Genomic DNA, 16,115 nt, shown 5'->3' with positions numbered 1-16,115 from the left:
GGAGAATCATGGAGTTGGCACCTGTTGCTCATTATTATCTAACAACAAATTTATGTCATAAGGACCAGAAAGAAATACCAGTACTAGTGTATCTCACCATTTTCCAAACGTCTCTGGTGGCCTGTATTTCTCTAGATTCATTTCTGCTACTCTTGACAAACACCATGACAGAAAGCAGTAGAGAGTGGGAAAGGGGTTCTGTGGCTTAGAGTTACAGGTTACAGTCCATCATTCTGGTGAAAGACTAAAACTTAAAACAGCTCATTGTGTACCCATAAGAGCAAGGAATGAATACATGTATCTTTGCCTGTCATGTAGTTCAGCATTTGCTTGCTAAGGAATGGTGCTGCCTGCAGTTGCCTGGGGCTTCCTACATCACTTAATTACCAGACGATCTCCAGACATCTCCAGACATACCCACAGGCCAGCCTCAGTGAGGCTCTGTTCACAGTTAATTTGAAGTCATCGGGTTGACAGTAGAGGCTGACTAGCATACCTCTTTGTAAGGAGAAGAGAAAGATGTTCAGCCAATGAGGACTGTGTATCTTTGGATATTCTTTTGTCTGTCTTTTTTTATTTCTGTATTCTATTTCTAGAATTGTCCACTGAAGGCTGCTTATGTGGGAACTTGGGCACAGTCATTGCATGAATCAAGGTGGACTCTTGTAGAAAGATGGTGGGTTTTCCTCTTCCCTCTGTTCACTGTGCTTCAAATTCTCAGGAAAAAAAGGAAGGCCATTGCTTGCAATAATCATTGTACTTCACTGCACTCATTTTAGAGATACCCAAGAGGGCTCAAGGCCCTTACAGCCCTGTTAGTGTGGGGAGGAGGGCAGCCTGCCAGAGCATGGCTGGTCATTGCTGCTTATTTCTCATCGGTTTGTGTAACTGAAGTCTTCAAAATTACCCTGTGGGTTTTATTCATATAAATGCCTTCCTTGTGATCTGCTATTAGTCCTTTGTTCATTGGTGTGTTATGAATTCTCTAATTTCTAGAAGTTGCATCCCTTCGTGGATCAGTAAGATCAACATAATAAAACTGGCCATCCTACCAAAAGCAGTCCACAGATACAATGCAGTCCCCATCAACATTCTAACACAATTCTTTACGGACCTTGAAAGACATACTCAATTTCAAATGGAAAAACAAAAAGCCCAGGATAGCTAAAATAATCCTAAGCAATAACAGAATTTCTAGAGCTATCACCATACTTGATTTCAGGCTCTAGTACAGAGCTATAGTAATAAAAACTACATGGTATTGGCATACGGTAGACATTGATCAGCAGACATGTTAATCAGTGGAATCAAATTGAAGACCTAGGCATGAATCAACACCTATGGATACCTCATTTTTTGTAAAGAAGCCAGAAAGAGACAATGGGGGTGGGAGAAGGCACCTTTAACAAATAGTGCTGGTTTAATGAGATGTTTGCATGTAGAAGAATGCAAATAGGTCCCTATTTATCACTCTGAAGTGCAAGTGGATCAAAGGCCTCAACATAAAACCAGATACACTGACCTGATAGAAGAGGAAGTGAGAGATGCATATTCTCACAGGAGACAACTTCTTGAACAGAACATTGATAGCACAGACACCAAGGTCAACAATTAATAAATGGGACCTTATGGAACTGAAAAGCTTCTGTAAGGCAAAGGAGACTGTCAGTAGGACAAAATGGCAGCCTACAGAATGGGAAAAGATCTTCACCAACCCTACATCTTAAAGAGGACTAGTATCCAAACTATATTAAGAAATCAAGAAACCAGACACCAATAAACCAAATAATCCAGTTAAAAATGAGGTACAGATCTAAACAGAACCCTCAACAGAGGAATCTCAAATGGTTGAGAAGCACCCATCATTCTTAGGCCGCAGGGAAATGCAAATCTGTCAGAAGGCAAAGATCAAAACCACAAAGTGACAGCTCATGTTGGAAGGATGTGGAGCAAGGGGAACACTCTCCCACTGTTGGTGGGAGTGCAAGCGTTTACAGCCACCATGGAAATCCATCCACCTCTTGGGCATGTACCCAAAGCATGTATCATCCTACTACACAGAGACTTGCACAAGCATGCCCAGAGCAGCTTTGTTCACAATAGCCAGAAGTAGAAACGACTTAGATGTCCCTCATCCGAAGAATGGGTAGAGAGGATGTGGCATATTAACACAATGGAGTATTACTCAGTTGTTTCAAACAAACAAACAAACAGGGCCATGAAAATTGTAGGCAAATGGATGGAACTAAGGAAAAAAAAATCTTGAATGAGGTAACCCTGATCTCAAAAGACAAACATGGCATGTACTTAAACATGGATATTAGCTGTTAAGTAAATGACGTGCTACACGATCCACAGACCCAGAGAGGGTAAGTAACACGTAGGGCTCAAGGGGGACGAATGAATCTCCCTGGGAAAGGGAAATAGATTTTGCAGATAGGAATGGTAACAGGGAGGGGTCATGATGGGGAGAGACAACTGGAATCGGAGGGCATTTGGGTAGGGGGCGCACTGGAAACAGTGCGATAGAAATTCCCAGCATTCTCCAAGGGCGGCCCCATTGAGGACCTCTAATGGAGGATGTGGAACCTGAGCCGAGGCCAACTTCTGTAACCAGGCAACTTCCAGTGGTGGGAATGGGACACCCAGCCATGAAACCTGCAACCCACAATCCTATACTTGCCTGCAAGATGTGTGAGGGCAGTGGGGGCACAGAACGGTAGGAGTGGCCAACCGACGGACTGGTCTAATTTCCAGCCCATGCCTGACACTGCTGGGTGACCAGGAACTGAAGCTGGATAGCCCAGACACGTAAGATAGAGAAAAAAAAACAATAAAATTATTTTAATGATATTTTGCTATACTTATTTATCAGTGCCTAGCCCAGCTGTCATCAGAGAGGTTTCTTCTGGCAGCTCATGGAAACAGATGAAGAGACACCCCCCCCCAAAAAAAAAAAAATTGGAGCTTTCCATTCGGTTTCTCCCCCTTGGAGCATAGGAAACCCTGCAGAAGAAGTCAGGGAAAGAATTGTAAGAGCCAGAGGGGACAAGGACACCTGAGAACAGGGCCCACAGAATCAACTAAGCAGGGCTCCTGGGGCCTCACAGAGACTGAAGTAGCAGTCACAGGGCCTGCATGGGTCCTCTGCAAATGTGTTATGGTCGTTAGCTTGGTTTGTGGAACTTCTGACAGAATCACAGTCTCTGACTTTTTGCCTCCTCTAGGGATCTTTTTGTCCTACTGAGTTGCTTCATCCAGCCTTGATAAAGAGGGTTTGTGTCTAGTCTCATTGTAACTTGTTAACCTGTGTTTGGTCAATATCTCTGGGAGGCCTGAACTTTTCTGAAGGAAAAGGAGGAGCAGTTGATCTGGGAGAGAAGGGAGGCAGGGAGGCGAGCGGGGAGGAGTGGATGGGGAGACAACTGTGGTTGGGGTGTAATGTATAAGAAAAGGATTAAAAATAAGTTGCAGCTTTATAACATGCATCAGACCTCCTGCCTGGGATCTAAACACTGTGGTGGCACAAAGGACTCCTTAAACAGCGCACGAGGAAAAGCTTAGAGATGTAACTAGTTCAGTTCTGTCGCATTTATGTTTAGAAATATGTTTGTTTCCTTTGGGTTTATTTCTGGGGGAGGGGTGTGAAGGACAGCAAATGGTTAACACTCTAACCTTGGAAATACTGTTTGAATGGAAGCCTGCTTTGCTAACAAGCAGCCGATGTTTCAAATGGGACTGCTGGGGCCAAGTGTGGTGACATGTGCCACCAATCCCAGCACACGGTAGGCAAAGGCAGGCAGATCTCTGAGTTCAAGACCAGCCTAGTCGAAATACCGAGTCCCAGGGTAGGCAGAGCTACTTAGACCCTGTGTCAAAAGCAACCAACAGGACTGTTGAAATAGGGTAAACTGGACACAGGAAAGTTCTGTGGAAATTATATGTGAACCTTTGATCTAGTGACCACAGAACATTGAATTAAACATGTTCTCCCAGAGACTGAGATACTGGGACAAGCCAAGTCTGGATGAATTATAGTTAGTCTGATTGGCAAAGTGTGACAGCTTTCTGTGTATGTGACAAAGCCGCACTAGAACCTAGTTATTGATAACCTATTGACTCATCTGTTTTCCTCATCTGTATGATGGGGTATTTTAAATAACCAACATTTAAGGCTCTATGATATAAATTACTGAATTCATACAGCTCAAATGTAAGTAAGCATGCATGATTTACATGGCTCTGAAGTCGCTAGATTGCTTGCACGTGAGCAAAGCTGTGACTGTTTTTAAAGCATACATAGTTGGGGAGTCTTAACCAGTACCTTAGTTTTAAAAGGATTTAAGATACCTTCAGCAAGCTGGGCGGTGGTGGCGCACGCCTTTAATCCCAGCACCTGGGAGGCAGAGGCAGGTGGATTTCTGAATTCGAGGCCAGCCTGGTCTACAGAGTGAGTTCCAGGACAGCCAGGGCTACACAGAGAAACCCTGTCTCGAAAAACCAAAAAAAAAAAAAAAAAAAAAGAAAGGATGCCTTCAGCAGTTGTATGGTCTTAGGTCAGTGTGATGTCATGTTGCTGTAGACTCCTTGTTTGACTAGGGAATGGAGGGATTTGTCATTTTGCAGACTTTTTTATTAGTAGAATGATAAAGTACAGGACGGAGGGTCAGAGGCCTGCAGATCATGGGCAGAGGCGGGGCCAAAGGAATGTTTTAGGACACTGACATTTCAAAAACAAGCTGATGTTCTCAGAACTGAAAATTAAGATGCTTTGTAAACCCTTCATTGTATATTTCCAGGGGGCCACAAACTTGCAGCAATCCTCCTGCCTTTACTTCCCAGGTGTGCACGATTCCAACTCTCTAGGTGACAAGTCTCTCTGGTGAAGGAGAAGCACTGCACAGATACGGTGTGCCTTCCTCTAGGAGATGGCCCTCTTGACCCTGGGTCATCTTGGGAGGGTGTTATACCCAATCAGCTGCTTTTCTCAAAATTAGACCATTCCTGTTGAAGAACAGCAGGAAACAACACTGAGGTGGTTGGGAGCAGTGAGTGTGTGCAGGCATGATAGAGGGGCCCAGACACCACATTCCTGCCTCCTGATTGACACACAGTATGGCATCATGTTACCCTGGCAAGTTCAAAGCCTTCATTTTGAATACCATTGCTTCGGTGGTAAGTGCTGTGCAGATATCTCACACAAATGTCTTAGTGTGAAACCCTTTCAGTGGCTTAGAGGACCACAGATAGAAATATCACCTTGCTTCTCCTGAGCTGAGTTCCACGTTATTCTTTACTGTGAACACATAGCTTACAAAATGAATACAGGATGGGGCTGGAGAGACAGATTAGTGCGTGAGAGAACTGGCTGCTCTTGAAGAGTTTCCAAGTTTGATTCCCAGATCCCACATCAAGGGGCTCACAGCAGCCTGTAACTCTTGCTGTAGGGGATCCTGTCCCTTTTCTGGCTTCAAGCACTCTTACACACAAGAAGCACACAGAAGCACAGGAAAGCATACACATTTTTAAAAAACTATGAAGAGAATATAGGAAATTTCAGCATCAAGATGCAAGACACCATTTTTCATCTTTTAGATTAAGAGGTTCTCAACCTGTGGGTCATGACCCCTTTGGTGGTCAAATGACCCTTTCATAAGGGTTACCTAAGACCATCAGAAAACAGATATTTACACTGATCCATAACAATAGCAAAATTACAGTTATGGAATAGCAATGACAATATCTTTATGGTTGGGGTCACCACACCATGAGGAACTGTATTAAAATGTCGCAGCATTAGGAAGGTCAAGAAGCACTGTCTTAGATAAAGAACAGCAATGCAGGTTGTAGAATAGTGGCAGTATAAAAACAGACACCCATCTTTCAGTGAGAAAACTGTTACTACATATCATAAGACTGTGGGAAAAGTTTAAAATGTGTACGGCCTTTTGATCTGTTTTTTAAATGAAAGATCATTGCTGGCCTTGATTCCAGCAAGGCAGGCCGACCTCTGTGTTTCAGATCAGCCTTGTCTACAGAGTGAGTTCCAACACAGCCAGAGCTACACAGAGAAACACACACACACACACACACACACACACACACACACACACACACACACGGGGTAGGGTGGGGGAGAGCAGTCACTCCTGCCTCAGCCACTGACATCATGGGGTCTCAGGCGTGTGCTACCATGTTTGGGATAAATATTGGTTCTCTTTGACCCATCCTTTCTACTTTCTGCATGCTGCCTAGGAAGTAGAGCAGAAAACCCAAGTTGTATAAAGTTGTATTAAGTAATAGGGTAGTTGGTTAATTATGATCCAGTTGTGCAATGCTATGGCTAAGAATAATTGCTTTAGGGCCTCTATATTTTAATAGTTTATATTCTCTTCTGTTGCTTTTTTTTTTTAACAATATCTCAGTTTTTCTGTATAAAGCTCATTTTCCACTCTGTTATTTGACTGAGTGTCTTAGTTTTGGGTTCTTCAGGGAAACAGACTCTAAGATGAAGGTTTTCATGCTGGAAGTTCACTGGAGCCGGCCCTTCTAATTAGTACTTGTTATGGAATCCCGTAAACAGGGATTGGGCAAAAGGAGGAGCTGACCTGTGAGGTAGGGCCATGAAGAAGACCTCAGATGACCCCAGAAGGAACTCCAGAAACGATCAATCCGACTACCTCAATCTGAGGGGGTTGAAGGTGGGAAAACCCCTCACTGAATGGAGACTGGCTGTGGGTGTGTTTTGTGGGTGACTTTGTCCTGGATGGTTCTTAGGTCCAGAGAAAACTCAGCGGCCGGGAAATTGGCTACTTCAGCAACGAATCCTTTTTAAGTAGCAATTGATTTAAGGGAAGTCTGGTATTCAACATGAGCCAGGGAGCCCATTTGAGGTTCCACTCCCTCCCCCATATGTCTAGACAGGGTCAAAAGAAAGCATTCCCCCCCCCCCCCCAGCACTACTGAGTCTATCTACCTTGAAGATGAGGCCAACAACCCTCAGAGTTGAGGGGGAGATGAGGGTTTGAGCCTTGAAGCTATTTTTAATTTTTTAAAATTATTATTCTTTAATCTTTTTTTACAGTCCAGTCGTTATCCCCCTCTCAGTCTGCTGTCCGACTGTTCCTCATCCCATTCCTCTCCCTATCCCTCATCCCTTCCCCCCTCGTCTCTAAGAGGATGTCCACACCCTGCCACCACCACCCCACCAGATGTCTCCCACTCCCTGGGGCCTCAAGTCTCTCAAGGGTTAGGTGCATCTTTTCCCACTGTGGTCAGACCAGGCTGTCCTCCGCTGTGTAAGTGTCGGGGCCTCATAGCAGCTGGTGTATGCTGCTTGGTTGGTGGCCCAGTGTCTGAGAAATCTAGTGGGTCCAGTTGAGACCACTGGTCTTCCTATGGGGTCACCTTTCTCCAGCCCTTCCCTAATTTACCCGGGGACCCCTGTGGTTAAATTGGGGAGGGGCCTTGAAGGTTTTTTTTTTTTTTTTTTTTTTTTTTTTTTTTTTTTGGCTGTCCTGGAACTCACTCAACTCACTCTGTAGAACAGGCTGGCCTCAAACTCAGAAATCCGCCTACCTCTGCCTCCCAAGTGCTGGGATTAAAGGCGTGCGCCACCACCGCCCGGCCCTTGAAGTTATTTTTAAATAATTAAACCAATGCTTTAAAGTCTTTGGGCTCTTTTAGCAAGCCCGCCTTGTTTTTATGATATTGCTTTTATGCATTACCCAGTTTAGTGAGTGCTGACAGATATCATGGTGTACAAGGACGGCGATATAGTTATTACATAGTAAGTGTAAGAAACAAAAACAAAAAATAAAAAGCCTCAAGTTTTTACGTAATGATCTCAGTTTTGCAAAACAAATAAATGTGCACACTAAAAAAGCAAACTCGGGAGAAGACTGGAAACAATGGCCATAGTTAGCGGGTGAGAGGGCTGGTGTAACTTCACTCCGCATCAGACCAACTAGCAGGATTTCCTTGAAGGTTCGACTTGCTCTTCCTTGGAAGTCCTACGGTGCCCTTCGCTGCGCAGGCGCCGCCTAGGTTTGTTCCGAGGCAGCGGCGACCAGGGCCGGGCAGCTCGCGACCCCAGCGCGGGGACAGCGGGGCGGGCACGGCGGCTTCCCCGCCCCGGGGCGGCACCCCGCTCGGCTGCGGTTCCGCCCAGCCCGGCCCGCCGCACGCAGCCTTAGCCGCCATGTCTTCCGGGGCCAGCGTGAGCGCCCTGCAGCGCCTGGTGGAGCAGCTGAAGCTGGAGGCCGGCGTGGAGAGGATCAAGGTGAGCGCCCGCCCAGCCCGACCCCGGTGCCGGCCCCGCCGCCGACTGAGCGGCGAGCAGGAGGCCGCGGCCCGGCGGAAGTGGGGGCTGTCGAACCGGGCGCGCGCCGGGGCCTCGGGTGCTCGCGAGCCGCGCGTGGACGCGGGGTGGTTCCAGGCCCGATCCCCGGGCCAGCGCTGGAGGCCCCAGCCTGGGTGCTTCCGGCGACGCAGCCTGTCCAAGGGACCAAGTCGGAGGGCCCCGTGGGCGTGTCCAGAGCAGGCGGCGACACGCTGGCGGCCTGGACTCTGCCAACAGGGCTGCAGGAGGATGCTGCTTAGAGATGGGGAGGGAGGCCACCGAATGAACAGCTGTGGGCGAGAAGGATGCGGGAGAAGGATGCTCGGCCTTCCTCAGCTGCCCCCGCCACGCTGGGGGATCGGGAGGGAGATGGGGAAGTGAGTTGTTCTGTTTTGGACCTGCGCATTTTACAGAGATATCCAGGAGAGATTTCATTGTGTGGACAGAAGCCCACAGCACAAGGCCGAAAGAGGTCATTAAAAAATATGAGCGTGAAATAGACAAAGAGCAGACCTTGTAGCGTGCTGCCGGGGACAGTTCAAAAGAGAAAGGTGAGAGGATTGTCAAAAGAGGGGTGGGGAGGCTAGAGAGATGGCTCAGCTCACTGGCTGCTGTTCTGGAGGACCCAGGTTCAGTTCCCAACACACACACACGGTTGCCCACAACCATCTGTAATGTCAGTTTCGGGGACCCGATGCACTCTTCTGGGCTCCTCAGGCACCAGGCATGCACGTGATGCACAGACATGAAGGCAAAGCACCCGTGAGATAAAATGAAAATGAAGGCCCGCAAACACAGCCAGTGTTCACTTCGCTGGAATATGTGATCGGCAGCTAGTGGGACTCGCAGTGTATGGCTAGACATGGACGTACCCATCATGCTAGTCAGTTTCCTCAGTAGTCTGTTAGCCTTCGACCTGGTGCTACCCCGAAGAATAGGGGATTCGGGTGGATACGGTAAACAAACTAATGACATGATTTTAGATAACCAGGTTTACAAGGTAAAGGGACAGAGTCATGGAATACAGAGACGTGCCAGTAAGGTGTAGTGGAAGCCCAACAGGTTAAAAAAAAATTACCTAGTTTTAAAGAAATAACTTCATATTTCTTCGAAAATAAAGAGTTTTGGGTTAATAGAAAAGATTTATTTATTTTATCACTTTATTTTTTCAAGGAAAATGGAGGTAAGGTGAATGTAGAAGAGACAAGGGTTTGGAGTGACATCTTCGAGGACAGGAAGAAAGATGTGTGTAGAGTGCCTCTGATTACGGATTACAGGTCTTGCCGATGAGTCTTGTGAAAGAGGAAGCTGTGTGAGACAGTGGACCGGGAGCTAGCAAAGGGTGAAGGAAGTGCTTACTGTCCACTGTGGCGCTCACTCAGCCTGGGCAGTCATAACCTCGACACTGACATAGGAGCCCTGTACCGCTTGTGGTTCCTTTTTCCTCGCTAGCATGACCACCAAGGATTTTAAGGGCAGACAGCTAAAGGAGTTAGATCCAGATGGTGGATGAGCAAGAAGTATGCCAGAAAGTAGGGGTGGGGTCAGAGGCCAAGGTCTGGCTTGAAAAGGTTGAACCCAGACTAGAGAGGGAGCGAGCAGAGTCGGCTTCTGGTGATGTTGAAGACATACAGGGAGCAGCGACACCTAGTGGTCATTGTGAGCTCAGCGTAAAAGTAAATGCGTCACCCTCGATGATTTAAGCTGTGGTCCCCCACTTTCCAAAGGAAGCAGTTCCAATGCTGGCTGGAGCTCCTGGCAGAGAACAAGACTGTCTGAGGAGAGAAAATAGGGAACTAAAAGTAGAGTTGTTGAAAGTTCTCGGTATCATTGGGCATCAGACCTGGAAGGAAAACTGAATCAAATGCCTGTTCAACCTGTGGACACTATAGAGGGAAGAGACTCTTACCTGTACTTGACAAGGGATTGTCACACACACACACACACACACACACACACACACACACACACACACACACACACACGACAGTCAGGTGAACTTGGGCAGTACTTCAAGGGAGTTACATTCCAAAGTCTAGTCAGCTTCATTTCAGGGCTTAGTCTTGGATGTTCTTGGCACACTGAGACACATATGCTAGGCACTGGTTTTCTGGCATCTCTTCAGAGAATGGGACAATCCAACCTCCATGGTAGGAGACAGCTTGGGGTTTGAGGTTTGTTTCCCTCCCAGAGTCTCTCGCTTGCCTCTGCCGAGGGTCCTGACTGACCTCAGCTTGTTTCTCTGCACACCCCACTTTACCTTATTACCATGCTCTCTATGCTAGCGTCTGGTTGGTCTCCTTTCCCCAGGCGTCCTGAGTCTCCTATTCCCCACATGTGGAGCTCACCCAGTACCCTGATACACAGTCTCTGGGCATGATTGGTTCTGCATTTCTTTGAAAATCAGCAACTTACATAAAACCATTAGCTGCAATTATAATTAATGGGAAAACATAGAGTTTCAGTTGATGGAAAAAAAAATCATCTTAAACGTTAGTCTGATTATAGTTTATGAACTACCAATTAGAAGTTAGCTCCAAAAGCAGATCCCTAAGGACTTTCGGAAACGTGTGGCAACTATAAACATATGGTAAGCAGGTGTAACATACATGCACCATATATTAGTCAGTTTTCTGTTAAATGCCACAGACAGAGTGACTTTTTTTTTAAAGTTTATTTTAGGGTCTAACATCTATACTCTTGGAGCTGGGGAGATGACTCAGTGGTTAAAGGCACTAGCTATTCTTCCTGAGGTCCTGAGTTCAATTCCCAGCAACCACACAGTTGCTCACAACCATCTGTAATGTAGTCTCATAGGATCCAGTGTCCTCCTCTGGGATACAGATGTACATGCAGATAAAATACCCATCTATAAAAAAATACATAAACAAGTTTCTACCCTTCAGAGTGGAGATTAAATTTCAACATATAAACCTTTGAAGAACAAACACAAACCATGGCTAAAACATAACAACCCTGTTTTATTTATGATTATGATTATGATTACTCCAGGGCCTCTCCTGTGCTAGGCAAACATTCTATCACTGAACCCCACCCTCAGCCCCAGAGACCACACTCTTAACTAGCAAGCAGTACTTTCTGAAAAGCATAGTAGAATAATTCTATCACTTGTTTGCACAGACTGGACAAAGCTCCAGCCTTGTTCACATGGCGAATTTAGATTATCAGTACATGTTTTACATATTTCTATTGGGAACTGAGAATGAGCCATTTCCCTGCTACCTCAGTCTTAAAACTAGAATTCTAAATGGATTAGAGTTGCATTTCCTTTTTGTTAAAGTAATCTGAAAGTAGCCTATACCCAATTGTAGATGGTTTAGTCTTCCATTGTGGGAATGAGTAGCTGGAATTAGCTGAGAGCCTTGGATGTCCCACCGCAGGCTGGCTGTGAGCAGGGCTCACACTGCTTGCTTTGTCTCAGGTCTCTCAGGCAGCTGCAGAGCTCCAACAGTACTGCATACAGAATGCGTGCAAGGACGCCCTGCTGCTCGGTGTTCCAGCTGGAAGCAACCCTTTCCGAGAGCCCAGGTCCTGTGCTTTACTTTGAAGACTGGTGAGTTGGGGTGCACTGTGTCATCTTGGGGCCGTAGTGTCTTCAGGGAGCTGCCCAAAGGATTTGGGCAACAGAGGTCTTGCATTGAGGTTTTATATTTCTATGTTAAGAAAAAAACTTTTCAATGATTTATAGTAAATAAGAATGAGAGAATGAAGTTTAAATCCTTTAGATAAAAATGAAAATTACAAAAGTTCTATAGAAAGCAGTACAACTTCAAGAGTTAAAAACAACTACATAGCAAGGCAGCGTTTAGAGCACTCAGGAATAGTGACAGGAGGGAAAAGGAAAAAGTCAGAGACGGGGCTAAGGCAAGACATGAAACAGGAACAGGGAGCCCTAGAAGGCATTTTAACAGGGAACCCTAGAAGGCATTTTAACAGGGAACCTTAGAAGGCATTTTAACAGGGAACCCTAGAAGGCATTTTTAGAACCGAGAATTCACAGCAAGGGACAGACACAAAGCTGACCATGAATGAGACCCAGGATGTCTGAAGCAACTCAGAGTCAGAATAAAGATACCAGAACAAACAGATGAACAAACATAAAAACTACAGCCCACATTACAAGATTTTAAACGACTTAATCCAGATGGTACCCCACCCCCAACAGATTCAGAAGGGAAGGGTGAGTTACACAGGCAGGCGCTGATGCAGACTTCTAGAACTGTTCACCCTGGAAAGCCAGCATCAGGAAAATAGTTTGTTTACATATTCGTTGACATGAAAAACTAGTATATGTCAGAGGAAGGTTTATACAAGATATATTTTCATGTGATCAGCAGAACCTCAGGCGTTCTTGGTAAGTGGATCTTGAAATAATTAGCTAAGTGGCCTCCTGGTGTTCTGAGTAAGGGCATTTCCTCAGTGACTGTCAAGATGCCCAGTTTGGCTCATGACAACAATCTGCAGCTCCTTCGTCTATAAACTGTAGTGCTCCAAATGCTTCAATTTCTGGAAAGATTTATCAAAGAATCCTTCTCATTAAAACCGTTTTTAAAAGTATAGATCCTGTCCATTCTCTATGAGAATGCAGGATACGATAAGCTGCTAGTGCGCATGCCCAGGTCGTAGCCGCTCTACTCCTGCCCCTGGCTACTGTGGTGTCTAGAGGAAGCAGCCATTCTCGCTCAGACCTCCCCACTTCCGGCTTGGCCCTGATGTAGGGTATGAGTCTAGCAGTCTCCAACTGTTGCCTACCCACCAACCTAAAAACTGTCTAAAGAAATTAAAACTGGGTGAGTTCAAGGGCGACCTGGCTAACTCATGACGACTGTCTCAGCCCTCGCCCCTGTACATTTCCATATATTTTTTTAAAGATGACAAGGATAAGTCCTGGGACCAACATATTTCAAATTTTGTGTTTATACAGTAAATGGTCATCTTTTTCACATATTTGTAAAAGGAAACTGTTCACATGGAATTGAGGGGCTGGTTCTGCTATCAGACATAAGTTCCATGTTAAGGGAGTGGCACACTAGGCTGCCAAGATAATTGCCCTCGGTGACAACGCAGTTCTCCTTTACAAAGCACGGTCCCGAGCGCTGTCTGTCCAAGCGCATGCTTACATATTCTATTGCGTTCGTGTAATGTTTTTCTACATTGTGCATTTTTGGTGTTCTGTGAAATGATAAGTTTCCTTTACAAGTAAATCTCACTAAAGTGAAAACCAACCAAACTCTCTTCCACAGGGAAACAGCTTGCTGAGGAAGCCGGTGTGCCGTGGTGATGGATGACTGCTGCCAAGTCCCAGGAAAACGGATTACAAGAGCCAAATCATTTCTCTGTGGCCTGGTCCTAGGTCAAAATTATACAGAAATCAATGTGTTGTTTTGTTTTTTTTTTTTTATAACCTCACTACCAGACTTGCTGGCTGCTTCTCTTCCCTCACCGAACCTGTACAGCCCTGCATGGGACAGAGGCCTGTTTTATTTACTGGGTATTTGCATTCCAGGACAGAAATATTTTATTTCCAAAAACTGAGTATTTGTAATTTTCCTAACATTTTTATACTCTAATAAAAATTTTTTCATAAAAATTTACAGTTACTAAATTAAACAAAGTATAAAGTTGGGGGAATAATTGATATCCTGATTTTTGTAAAGGAGAGCGTTTTCATTTCCCAGTGAGCAAATGGTCTGACTTGGACAGTAAGCTTGGGCGCTCGCTGCTCCTTAGCAAGCAGAAAGATTGACTGTTAGGTTGCCCCGCCTGTGTGAAGCCACTTAGATCTTTCTTTAGTTCCTAGACTTTACAACTTATAATTGTGATTGCAGCTTTTAAAAATATGCCCATGCCTTTAAAAATGTTTAAATGTGGTCTACATTTGGAACATAGCAACTGGTTAAAAACAAAATATGAAGATATTATAACCTAAAAATTCATGTCACACATATTTTATTGGGGTGATGTGCCTTTGATTTAATTGGGGACACTTTTAGACGGAAAGTTTGTGTTTGTTAATAACTTTTGAAGAGCTTGGAAATAAAATTTTTGCCTAATTCATCATTTTCCATGACAACAGTAGTTTGTGTTTGGTGGTGTTTTTTGGGCCCCATGAATTTCCGTTTGCTGGTGCATGTGAGTGCAGGTGGGATTGGGGTTGGAATCTGTAGAATTCTGTTAATGTCTCTAAATGTGGATGTGAGCATAACACGAAAAACACCCTCAGTTCCCAGCCACAGTGCCCTCTGACCTCACCCTGCATGGCATTCGCCATGGAGAAGTTCGAGAGAATACAAAGTGGAGATAAAATAAAATAAAGCCCTCGCTGCACCTCCCGAATCCCAGGCATCGCTCAGATATCAGTAAACGGATTCCAGATTATTCATAATTTGAGTGTCCTTTTGATGTTTCTACTATCTGTTTAACCTTGTCTGAATTTTTACACTCTTTTTGTTTGTTTCTTCAGACACCTGTTCCCTGCCATTAGCGTTATCTATATTGTTCTCCGTCTCAATTACCAAGAGTTTCAGTAAGCATTCCAGATTTCCATTACAAACTAAATCGTTGGATTCACTCTCTCCTTCAGCAAACATTATACAGATATAACTGTCCTAAATGTAAGCAAGTCAGATCCAGCAGTGTCAGGAGGGATTGACACCTGCTGAGCTGGTTTAACAGAAGGAAATCTGCCTGTGTAAAGAAGGGACCCTGGGCCTGAAAGTTATCTGAGGAAATTCAGTACTTGTTCTGTATCTCTCTCTCAAATATGGAGGACAAAAACTACCTTATGGGTTAGTGAGACTGCCTTGGCAGCTGCTGAATTAAACAATATAATTTTTAAAAACTGGAAACAAATTATGAAAATGCCCATACTGAAATCTACTTGTATGCAAACTAAAAAAACAGATGCAGAACTTTGTAAAATATCTTAGGAGAAATTAGATAATGCTTATAATAAATACTTTTTCCTTAAATGTATCAAATACATTAATGAAGAATTATACTAATACATGCCTTGTCATGGATCTCTTTATACTCAGATGGGGTTTGATTGATTTTAAGTGTTGCTAGTTTCTATTTGGCCTGGTCATACTCCATTAGAGTGTTTACACCGGTAAAAGTGAGTGTCTGTAACTACGTTTTTTGCAGTGTTAGATTTTGGTATTTGTTATATTCATTTGCAGTGTAATTTGTTATATTCATTTGCAGTGTTAGATTTTGGTATTTGTTATATTCATTACAAAACATGAATTGGAAGTGTTCTGCTACTGCTATGGAAAACTTAAACAGCCTTAAATTATCTACTCATTAAAAATAAGCTAGAGAAAAATGGGTTTAGGAGTTTAACACTAAAAAGTTTCATCAGTGACAAAATTATGGGACTCAAAGCAAAGTGAAAACACAGCTTTATGCACCTGAAGCTGGTGAAGGAGAGAACAGTATTACAGTAGGCTTCATCTAGAAAGAAGACCCATGCTTGCTTCTGGACTGGCAGCCCCCTGGCCAGCCCGTGGAACTGCTGAGTACAGCACTTTCTGTGTGAGGAAAAGAGTGAGAAAAAGAAAAGAAAAACAAACAAACAAACAAACAAAAACAAAAGCAGAGGTTATCAAAGACAACCTGGAGGGAAGGGGTGGAGCAGGGCTGCTCTACAGCCTGAGAACTTACTGAAGCCTCTTGGCCAGCTTGGCGCCTTTCTCTTGGGCCTTTGCCCCAGCTCCCTTAGCCTTCTCCCCCACCCCGTCCCTGCCCCCGC

General features: G+C 44.7%; 1 protein-coding gene across 1 annotated transcript; it reads left to right on the top strand.

Annotated features, from left to right (window-relative positions):
* The first annotated feature begins 8,123 nt into the window (after positions 1-8,123).
* On the top strand, positions 8,124-14,435 carry Gng10 (G protein subunit gamma 10). The gene is made up of 3 exons (XM_034502458.1): positions 8,124-8,281; positions 11,784-11,915; positions 13,606-14,435. Exons 1-2 carry the CDS (start codon positions 8,201-8,203, stop codon positions 11,907-11,909), a joined length of 207 nt encoding a protein of 68 aa, XP_034358349.1. The 5' UTR covers positions 8,124-8,200; the 3' UTR covers positions 11,910-11,915; positions 13,606-14,435.
* Positions 14,436-16,115: the final 1,680 nt, after the last annotated feature.

This window comes from Arvicanthis niloticus, chromosome 5 (genome assembly GCF_011762505.2).
Source record: "Arvicanthis niloticus isolate mArvNil1 chromosome 5, mArvNil1.pat.X, whole genome shotgun sequence".
NCBI lineage: Eukaryota > Metazoa > Chordata > Mammalia > Rodentia > Muridae > Arvicanthis > Arvicanthis niloticus.
The sequence above is the reverse complement of the archived record's forward strand: the minus strand, read 5'-3'. Positions and strand labels throughout refer to the sequence as shown.

What these genes read in the sequence shown, in the direction of transcription:
- Gng10 (XM_034502458.1), top strand. Translation starts at nt 8,201, where the DNA reads ATGTCTTCCGGGGCCAGCGTGAGCGCCCTGCAGCGCCTGGTGGAGCAG. An exon ending in CCGGCGTGGAGAGGATCAAG is followed by an intron (nt 8,282 to 11,783) that starts GTGAGCGCCCGC and finishes GCTTTGTCTCAG; the next exon opens with GTCTCTCAGGCAGCTGCAGA.